At 43.4% G+C, this 10,937-nt stretch overlaps 1 protein-coding gene across 2 annotated transcripts in view; it reads right to left on the bottom strand.

The window, feature by feature from the left end:
• Nucleotides 1-1,620: 1,620 nt before the first annotated feature.
• Nucleotides 1,621-10,937, bottom strand: part of RYK (receptor like tyrosine kinase) — a 50,871-nt gene continuing 41,554 nt past the window's right edge. For both annotated transcript variants that reach the window (XM_054166556.1, XM_054166557.1), the window contains exons 11-15: nt 10,283-10,415; nt 8,400-8,509; nt 6,134-6,293; nt 3,424-3,560; nt 1,621-2,094 (exon numbers count right to left, since the gene is read on the bottom strand). In XM_054166556.1, the coding sequence (XP_054022531.1) occupies nt 1,983-2,094; nt 3,424-3,560; nt 6,134-6,293; nt 8,400-8,509; nt 10,283-10,415 (652 nt within the window). In that variant the 3' untranslated portion in view covers nt 1,621-1,982. The remainder of the gene's footprint in view (nt 2,095-3,423; nt 3,561-6,133; nt 6,294-8,399; nt 8,510-10,282; nt 10,416-10,937) is intronic.

Here is a 10,937-nt window from a genome sequence, read left to right as displayed (position 1 = left end):
TCCTTCTGCTTCGCGGGGATGAAAGAGTCGCTGCTGGCTTGATGCCTCCCTGCCACGTGGTCCTCCCTGATGCTTCCACACTTTGCAAAGGACTGGTTCTGTATCTCATATTTCTTTTCCTTTTCCCATCCATCCTTGTTCCTTACCCTTGTGAACCCTGCCTGTCATTGTTACATAAATATCACAGTATCACCAAGGTTGGAAGAGACCTCAAAGATCATCAAGTCCAACCTGTCACCACAGACCTCATGACCAGACCATGGCACCAAGTGCCACGTCCAGTCCCCTCTTGAACACCTCCAGGGACGGTGATTCCACCACCTCCCTGGGCAGCCCATTCAAATGCCTAACAACTCTCTCAGTGAAGAACTTTCTCCTCACCTCCAGCCTAAACTTCCCCTGGTGCAGCTTGAGACTGTGTCCTCTTGTTCTGGTGCTGGTTGCTTGAGAGACCAACCCCCTCCTGGCTACAACCACCTTTCAGGTAGTTGTAGACAGCAATGAGGTCTCCCCTGAGCCTCCTCTTCTCCAGGCTAAACAATCCCAGCTCCCTCAGCCTCTCCTCATAGGGCTTGTGCTCAAGGCCTCTCACCAGCCTCATTGCCCTTCTCTGGACACATTCAAGTATCTATATATATATACACACACACTTTAAAGAAAAAAATATTCTTTGCCTCTCTACTTCCAAGTCGAACCCAAATTATTTCTTGGTGGATTTGCTCCCCTCTCCTTTTTTTCTCTATTGGGAAAGAGGCAGGGGGGGAAGCAGGGGAGGGATTCTCAGCCTTGCCCCCATCTGAGCTTTTAAGCCCCAGTTAAGGCTCAAACCACCACAGCCTGATCCATGGTTTGAGAGCTCTCAGTGAAGAAGTAGTTTCCTGCCTACTTCCGTCCAACAGCCACCAACCTGCGCGTTCAACACGCAGGGCAATGCGAGGGATGAAGCTTTCACATTAGGTGGAATAGAAAAACATTCTTTACTCTGCAAGTGTCTTTACAAATATATATTTATATATTTAAGCCCATTTCAGGCCATAAAAGCCCATTAGAAAACAAAACAAAACAAAACAAAACAACAACAAAACAAACCAAAAAACAACCACCAGTACCTTTTTGAACAAGAGAAACCGAGATCCAAAAATCTGAGGTGAAAGACGCCCGCCGCAGGGCTGCTTTGGCACTTCTCTGAAGGCCTCTGCTCAGCACATCGAACCACCTTCAAACTCAGGTCAGCTTTTTCCTCCCGAAAGGAGGGGCACCATTTTTACCCCACCTCTGCTGCTCTCTTTTATGAGGTAAATTGGAACCAGTTCTACATAACCACTGCTTTGAAAAGGAGACGTTGTGTCCCGAAGACCAGCTTTTTCCAAAACAAACCGAATTTGTGAGTGGGTTAAAACAACGTTCAGATGCCGCTCGTGGATCCAACCACAATGTGCTGTTGTCTCAAAACAGAAGTTGATACTAAAAAGCTATTCCAGATACATACAAGTACAAACACTAGAGCTGGTCAGAAAAAAAAATTAATTCTCAACATTTTTTTTTGGTTTGTTTTAACAAAATCAGGGGAATTTTGCTGTAGTGTGGCTTTTGTGTTTGTTTTTCCCTCCCCACCCCCCATCCTCACTTTTCTACCAGTTCCATATACCCTTTTGAATTAAAAAAAGGTGTTTGTTGTAAGAGTGCAAAGTCCATCCAAATCTCTTTAAGTTCACTATCACTACACTTTAAAAATCCTGATGGCAAATAAAAAGGTCTCAATTTAACTTAGCAAAAGTGATATCTAGAAATATTCAACATCAAGAGGTCTTACAAGAAAACCTCAGACTACTAAGGCATTCTAAGGCACAGTGTTTTGGAAGAAGTGCTTTCTCCCTTTAGTGTTGCTTTATACACATCATGTGTCTGAGTCCAAATGATGCATGGAGCTGCAGATGTATGCCATGCCTTCTCCCAGGCAGTGAATTGAATCTTCAGCTGTTTCAGACGTAGGCTCCCAACGCTGCATGAAATTCAGTTAGACATTGCACCAGCTGCTGAAACTTAGGTCTTTCTTCAGGATCTAGGGCCCAACAGCAGGCCATCACAGCAAACCTGGAAGACAAAGACAAATGAAGACATAAGAATGTAAGCCAGGCGACCACAGTTGCAGCCTGAAAGCGAAAACCAGCATTTGCCACTAGGAACACTGCTGAGCGTGGAGAGAGGAGCCCTGTACCTTCTCAGACAGGACAATGCTGTCAGGAGACACACCTTGGAACCACCAATATGGGTACTGTGACTGGAAGTGCTGTTTTGAGTTAGGATACAAGCCAGAGGCAATCCTTCAAGAGGCAATACATAGCTCACTGCAAATTGCTCAGCTATTGTAAATGTGTAGTTTAAAGTGCTTCATTTACGGGAATGGGCTTTGGAAGATGCAAGGCAGTACCTGTGCAGTTGTGGTCTCCTGTGCCATTAAGGATGAGGAATAAACACCTCAAGCACCACCTTGTAACTCAATCATGCACAGTATTTCTCCATAGTCTTACACTGCACTGGTTAGGCCACACCTTGAGTACTGTGTCCAGTTCTGGGCCCCTCAGTTCAGGAAGGATGTTGACTCGCTGGAATGTGTCCAGAGAAGGGCAATGAAGTTGGTGAGGGGTTTGGAACACAAGCCCTATGAGGAGAGGCTGAGGGAGCTGGGGGTGCTTAGCCTGGAGAGGAGGAGACTCAGGGGTGACCTTATTGCTCTCTACAACTACCTGAAGGGAGGTTGTAGACAGACGGATGTTGGTCTCTTCTTCCAGACAGCCAGTACCAGGACAAGAGGACACAGTCTCAGGCTGTACCAGGGGAGGTTTAGACTGGATGTTAGGAAGAAGTCCTATACAGAGAGAGTGATTGCCCATTGGAATGGGCTGCCCGTGGAAGTGGTGGAGTCACCATCATTGGAGGTGTTCAGGAGGAGACTTGATGGGGTGCTTGGTGCCATGGGTTAGTTGTTTAGGTGGGTTGGATTGGTTAATGGGTTGGATGCGATGATCTTGAAGGTTTCTTCCAACCTGGTCTATTCTATTCTAAACAGAGTCCCTGCGTCTACAAACCTAGTGGCTCACCTACAGTGCAGTCCCACAAATGCTAAACTGAAACCCCCTGGCCTCTTTGCCCTCCCTTCATCCATCCTCCTGACCAACCCCCATTTCTCCCAGGTGGCAGAATGAAAAGAGAGTTGGGTCAGGATTAAGTGAAAATCCACGAGCCAAAGTTAATTTTAGCCAGAGTTCCCTGGCGCAGGTTACTAAAGCCACACAAGTACACGATGGCTTGTCTGAAAGGCAGAACAAACAGGCAGGGGAAGGCAAACCTGGCTCTCTCATTGCTGAAGCTGGTATAACATGTTGGTTACAAACCATCCCATCCCCAAAAACATGCACTCACAGTTCATCAGGGCAGTTGATTGGCTGAGCTATTCGATAGCCATCCTTTAAGTAAGCAGCCATCTCAAAGGGGTCGATGTCAACATATGGAGTCTGTCCTAAAGTCATCAGCTCCCACAGTGTTACTCCAAAGGCCCACTAAAAAGGAAGAGCATAGAGCATTAACAGAACATACTGCATCTTGAGAGCTCCTCCAGAGATTCCACAAAATCATCCATAAAGGAGACTACACAGAGAAAGAAAGATTTACATAAGCTCTATACATATAAATGTTCCTGAAGGACAGTGCTCCATCTTGAACAGGAACGAACACTAATGTGCTGAGGGGACTGGAACAATGGCATCCTGGCCTGTATTAGGAATAGTGTGGTCAGCAGGAGTAGGGAGGTCATTGTGCCCCTGGACTCTGCACTGGTTAGGCCGCACCTTGAGTATTGTGTCCAGTTCTGGGCCTCTCAGTTTAAGGAGGACATTGAGACACTTGAATGTGTCCAGAGAAGGGCAACAAGGCTGGGGAGAGGCCTTCAGCACAAGCCCTATGAGGAGAGGCTGAGGGAGCTGGGATTGTTTAGCCTGGAGAAGAGAAGGATCAGGGGTGACCTCATTACCCTCTACAACTACCTGAAAGGTGGTTGTAGCCAGGAAGGGGTTGGTCTCTTCTCCCAGGCAACCAGCACCAGAACAAGGGGACACAGTCTCAAGCTGTGCCAGGGGAGGTTTAGACTCGAAGTGAGGAGAAAGTTCTTCACTGAGCGAGTCGTTTGTCATTGGAATGTGCTGCCCAGGGAGGTGGTGGAGTCGCCGTCCCTGGAGGTGTTCAAGAGGAGATTGGACGTGGCACTTGGTGCCATGGTCTAGTCGTGAGGTCTGTCGAGACAGGTTGGACTTGATGATCCTTGGGGTCTCTTCCAACCTTAGTTATACTGTGATACTGTGATCTCCCTTATGAGGAAAGGCTGAGAGACCTGGGGCTGTTTAGCCCGGAGAGGAACAGCCTGAGGAGGGGATCTAATTCCTGCTGATCAATATCTGAAGGGCAAGCGTCATGAGGATGGAGACAGACTCTTCTCAGTGGTGCCCAGTGACAGGACAAGGGACACAAACTGGAACATGAGAGGTTCCATTTGGACATAAGAAAAAAAAGTTTCTGTTTGAGAGTGGCAGAGCACTGGAGCAGGCTGCTCAGAGAGGCTGTGGAGTCTCCATCTCTGGAGGCATTCCAAACCCACGTGGACATGTTCTGCGTGATTGACACTGCGTGATCCTGCTCTAGCAGGGTGTTTGGACTAGATGATCTTCAGAGCTCCTGTCCAACCCCTACCATTTTGTGGCTCTGTCAACAGGTGTTAAATTGAACTAAAATTAAAATGTTTGTGCACTAAGATTTAAGTTCTTAAAAAATAAATACAAATTAAACCATGTATTTACTACAGTTTTCCAGCACCATATTTCAAAGCACTTAACAAATCTAAGGAATATTAAACACTACACCAGTGTTGTGAAAAAACTTAAAGTGTTCCAGTACATCCTAGCTCTTCAAAATACTACACCAAATTCCTGAAAGAAAGGGCTACAAAATTCAAAGGTTCAGAAGTGAATTAAACCATCGGTTTAAAAATCAAAGTCAGCTGTGTATTTTGAGTTATAAGCTCAGAAATAGGACTCACAAGCAAAAGAGACTACATCTAAGTAAACCTGAGAGCTGGATCGGCACTCAACACATTCAGCTGTCAATACCTGCCATAAGGAGCTCAGGGTGGTGAAAAAAATTAATCAACTCATGTGCAAGCACAGCACAAGCAAAATGATTTACTAGCTGGTATCAAGAGATAAAGCATAGATGGTGATGATGCTGCACACTGATGATTCACTGCTGAAGTTACAAGTACTTCAAACAACATGATTTATTAAGAAGGGCAGAATTCTGTAAGCAGAAATTCTTGGGTTTAATCAAAAGAAGCCTGAAGGAAGGGACCTTTGAGGGTCCCATCCAACCTGATGCATTCTATGATGCTGTCAGTGAACACTGATGGGAAGCTCAGAGCTGGCAGGGGCAGGCCCAGCTCTGAACAGCCATCTATTAACAGTCTGAGAAGGGCAGGGGAGGACATCCTTCTACTTACAATTCAGAAAAATGGCAAGGGACAAGTGATGGTGCACCTAGAACATGAGAATCAAGAACAGTTCAACAGTATCTACTTTGAGAATGCAGCTGTGTCTAACTCCATGAGTAGCTGCCTAAAAATGGTATAAAGAGATTCAGAGTTTCATGTCCAACAGAGGAGGGAAAAATACAGCTAAAATTCAGCAGGAACAGTGCTTTGTTTTTCAGTGCTTTAGCTGACTGAGGGAAGTGCTGGCAGAGGAGGAACACATCAGGAATGTTTCAAGCCAGTAAAAGCATTTTAAAGAGATGCATCCCAAAAGCAAGCCTAGAACACATGCTAGAACTGTGTGCAATAGATGGTTTTGCTGTGCAAGGAAGGTCTGCCTGACCTTCAAACTATCTGACATGAGCACAAAGAAGTTGTATAGAGATGCTGTTCTGAACCAATCACTGCCACCCATTCAGTGCCATGATTCTCCAGTGGCTGAAAAAAAAAGGGGGGCAAAGTAAGCAACACGCATTCACAAAACAGAAGAAAATAAACCAAGAAAGCCACACAACTCCAAAAATCCCCAAACCAACCCACCCAACAAAACCATCTTACCACATCACTAGCATTGGAGAATTCATTGTTAACCAGGCTTTCGAGAGCCATCCATCGGACTGGTCTGTTCTCATTATCCCCCAGGCAGTGGTAGTCCATAGGAAATAGGTCCCGGGACAGCGCGTTGTCTGTAATCTTAACCTGAAGTGCATCATCAATGCTGATTTAAAAAGAACACAACACTTTAGCAAACTTGACGTTAACAGTTCTACAGAAAACAGCTGTGCTCAGCCTCATGGTTCAGACTTGGGGTTTTAATTGGGCAGCACTAATTGCAGTATCAAGATTTCATTCTCGTACGTCAAGACATGCTCGCTCTGTGATTATCAACTATTACTGAAGAACATATTTGTTTTGCATTAACAGATAAGCACCAGAAAAATCAGCAGTCTTAAGATTAAATAAAATCAAACATTTACATGTGCAAGGAAAAAAATACAGTTAAAACAAACTCCCTCAAATCCTCCCTTGGAGATCCCCTATCAGATCAAAGAAATTTTAGCTACAGTACCTCTGTGGCAATAACAAGCCAAAGATTTAAGCAAAGCAAGATGTAGTAGTATCTTGTTAGAGCAACCAACATTAATTGTGGTCTAAAAGCCTTGCCTTGAATCAAGCAATCTGGTAAGATGTTATTTATTCCCCTCATTCTGACTGTTGGTAGAAATAAGATCCTGGCTAAGGGAAACTTCATCAACAAAAAGATGACTTGGAAAAGCATACAGAGCCTACAGATTTCTTTCTTCCTCTGGGATTTAGTGCATATCCTTTTTAAGTTCAGTGCTCTTAACAGCTGAAAAATATGGGTGTGATGTTGGCTTTAATAGGATAAAACACAGAAATAACATTGGGTTATGGGGACTGGAAGCGAGTGGCATTTGCTGTCTTTTCATCTGGTCAATATTAAATAGACATCTTTGATGTGTTTTCCTATCTCAACTGCCTTCTTACTTCTCCCATTTTTGTGCACTTTCAGGTCAGTTTATTAGCCTCAAAATTTAGAGACCAGGCATTTTCACTACCTACTCACTCTTAAGAGTTCAGAGAAACTCCTAGACCACCTGTCTACAAACAATGTCCTAGTGCTTAGAGAGCTCTCACTGGTATAATCCATACGTCCACTCTAACTGGGCCCAACTGTGCTAGGGGCCCACAAGACCAAAAGCCTTTCCTCCCTTAACAATCCTACCAAGACCACTGCAATCCTGGCTCCCTTCCTTCCCAAAATTAGGTCCAATAAACTTTCTATCAACTCCTCCCAGCCTTTCACCACCCAGGAACAAAGGAGACAAGCTGTCCTTCAAGGGACCCTGGCTTCTGGCATACTCCTTTTTAAACAACCAATGCTAGCCCAGGATTCCTGGTACTGCAGCACAGACTGGCAGATGCTCAGCTCCTGCCTGCATTTCCCACAGAGGAGGAGCACCAGGTGCACTACGAGTTGGTTTTTATTGTCAGCCCTCTAGATCACATATATGGCCACTAAAGTGAAGTTGGGCTTTGCCCCAGGAGGGCAAGAAGTCAAGCAGTCTGGACTGCCAGCGCTTTGTACAGCAAGGACATTAGGCTTCACTGCACAGAACGAGGGGCTGTCATGATGCAATTTATCTGGAGCACTGCTTATGATCTTTGTCTCCTGTGGTACCACTTCTTCTATAGGTTCATCAGAAAGGAAAAGCAACAGGAATTAGGAAGAAAGTATCTTGGAAACTGTTAAACTGAGCATCCTTAGATAGCATAAGAGCCAGGAAAGATCTGCTGGACTAGCTTGACAGCACCAGTTCAAAAGCACAAGAGATGGCTTCAGGGTGGATCTTACTGCTCCCTGTCCCAGATTTCCCCACATGTGTGCTTAAATGTCTTTAGTATGCATGAGAGCTTAACTGTTTCTTAGCACCCCAGGTGCACTGTCAAAGGCTTTCTTGGCCTTGGTTGGGATGGCTGAAAAACTGGGCCACCTGAGAGGACCAAGTGATTTTGTGGACACAAGCACAAGAGACAGAGGTAATCCAAATTTGAGGAGCAGCAGAAGTCTTTAAGATGAAGATGTTTTGCTTCCTTGAGAACTATGCTTTCTGGCTCACCTCATTTAGAGGAAAGCAGCTTAACTGACAAAACTATTCACCCAAAAACTGGGGGGGGGGAAAAAGCAACAGCAGTGGTATGTTTTGAAGCAGAGATCAGGTTGATCACAGAAAGGCCATCCTAGCTCCACCTATCAACATAACGTTGTCTGCACAACGGCTCTGTCCTGCTGAGTACTTACACACAGTTTCTAGCAGCCAGGTCTTTGTGAATGACCTCCCGTCTGGCCAAATAACTCATTCCACAGGCAATCTGAATAGCCATATGCACAAGATCCTGCTGGGAAATTGCCTGCAAGAGCACAAAACAACAGTCACTGCTAAACTGCAAGCCCTGTTCCTACCAGGCTAGTGTTTTTGTAGCATTCCAGTGCTCCCTCCCCGTACCTTTAGTGGCTGATGCCTTCTAGTAGCTACAGATACTACCACCTGCTGAAAACTTATGAAGGCTTTACTCTAAATTCTAGCTTATTTTTGGACATGCCAGGAGCAAATGTTTCCAATTTACAACTTCCTCAGTGCTACACAACTTTTCCTTCAGTTAGTGGTGACCACAGGCAAAAATGGTCAACTTTATCCTCTTACAGCACCTTTTTGACTTTGCTTCCCTGCAAACCAAAGCATTTTCAGGCAGCAGAGCACAAACAGCAGTCAAAATTCTTGTTGCTATCTACCACTGAAAACCAGTATCAAAGGTTGTGACTCCAACTGTTTTTACACTTCACAGCCCTACAGAAATTAAACCTTTGCACATATTTATACCTTGGCTTCCCTCTTCCATTTCTGTAGTGTTTCAGAAACTTCAGTATGCAGGTGGAACACACTGAAGTTGCAAGACTGGGGTTAATATAAACCAAATACTACATTAAAACAATAATAAATTGTCCTCTTCCTTAACAGACTCCTAAGAATAATAGCCACAGACTATTTCAGAAGACTCAAGAATTGGCTTTAGGTACTTGTAGAAAAGTTGCACCTTAAAAAAAGTGCCTAGGAACACCACACACTCCAGTGTTGATAGTTAAGTACAGTCAAAGCTAACCACTTGTTTGACATAATACAGATTATAAATACCATTTCTGTTTAAATTGCTGGAAAGGGATATTGATGCATTGAGCAGGGATTTGTAACTCACACTGAGCTGCAGAAGAAGCCAAATCAAAGTTGAAAGATCCTAGAATCTTATCACAACTTGTAAAGAAAAAGGGGTAGGTGGCCTTTAGTAATTTGAGATCTGGTATATAACCAAGACAAATGCTGATCTCAGGAAGCAAGATTTCATTTTGCACTTGGTTTAGTCTAAAGACAGAAGCCAAACCACGGTGAAGCTGAAGAAAAGACAAGGTAATCTTAACTGAAGGAACAGTTTTACTACATATACAAATCTGTCACTAAACATTTTGCTTGTTTTTAAAAATCTGGGTATGTTCTCATCTAGGACTACTTTTTTCCTCCCTTCTCTTGAAATGTATGCAGTAAGTTCCACTGAAAGACAACAAAGTTATGAATGCTGAAGAGTATCCACAGCAGTAAAAAAAAACACCCACAACACCAAAAAAACCCAATAAATCAGCAGATTGTTTTCTGTAGTGCCTAAAATTACATAAACCCATTTATTTTACTTAATAGCTAACCTCTAACAGAACTTTAAAAGTTTAACAGAACTGTCACATGCTTACGATAACATCATTAAGAACTACAGTAATTGAAGGGATAATTTGTTTATACCCAAAATAAAATCAGTACATCTTAAATTTCTCCATGCACAATTTTCCTGTGCACTTCAGCTTAAATCCACAATCATATACTATTTTCTCTCTATTTTTTTGAGATGTACTGACAGGCTACTACCATAATCAGAGTTTAACTTAGTTTCATGCCACCCGAAGTCTGGTCATAAGCACAGCCAGGAATGTTTACATTGTATGAATCAAGACAAACGCTTGCCAGCTCTCTCACTGCCACAACAAAACAGGTGAATACCACAACGACTTCTGTTAAGACACACACACAGAGATGACAAACCAAGTTTCACAGGCAAGAAGTCACAGATTTCTGCATGTACCTGAGGATTGTTGGCCTCTACCAGCTTGCACTGTCGTAAGAATAGTTTAAGGTTCCCCCAGTTCATGTATGGTAGCAGCACCATTGGTTTTTCTCCCTCTTCTATACAGACATGAGTGATAGGTAGCAGATTTCTGGAAGACAGGGAGAGAAATTCCTGATTTTCTAAAAACTGAAATTTGATTCAAATCTTCTTGACCACTAAACACAGTAAGTAAAAGTAATTCAGCACTGAAGAAAGTAATTGAAGCTTGCATTATGCATTGGAGAGCATGAGGTCTCCAAATAAAGGAAGCCTTAGCCACTTTTTATTTGTATATCTGAGTATTTTCCTTTAGGAAGAATGCTCCAAATCTTTTCACTTGGTGAAAAAGGCCTGAAAAAAAAATAATATGAATACAAATTCTTTACATAAGAAGCAACACATTCTTGATTTGGAAGCTTATGAAGCTAAATGTAACAGGAGATACAAAATACAGAGCTCCTTTACAGTGTTTTAGAAGTCAGAACATCGTCTTTGATCCACATCAAGAGGACTGAACAGAGTATTTTATTTTTGAATCAACTAAACACTCAATTGACCTCTAAATGCTTGTATGTCTCAGGAGGTTTATCACAGATGGTTTAGAATCATTTAGATTGGAAAAGACCTTTCA

The sequence above is a fragment of the Dryobates pubescens genome, chromosome 13, assembly GCF_014839835.1.
Source record: "Dryobates pubescens isolate bDryPub1 chromosome 13, bDryPub1.pri, whole genome shotgun sequence".
NCBI lineage: Eukaryota > Metazoa > Chordata > Aves > Piciformes > Picidae > Dryobates > Dryobates pubescens.
The sequence above is the reverse complement of the archived record's forward strand: the minus strand, read 5'-3'. Positions and strand labels throughout refer to the sequence as shown.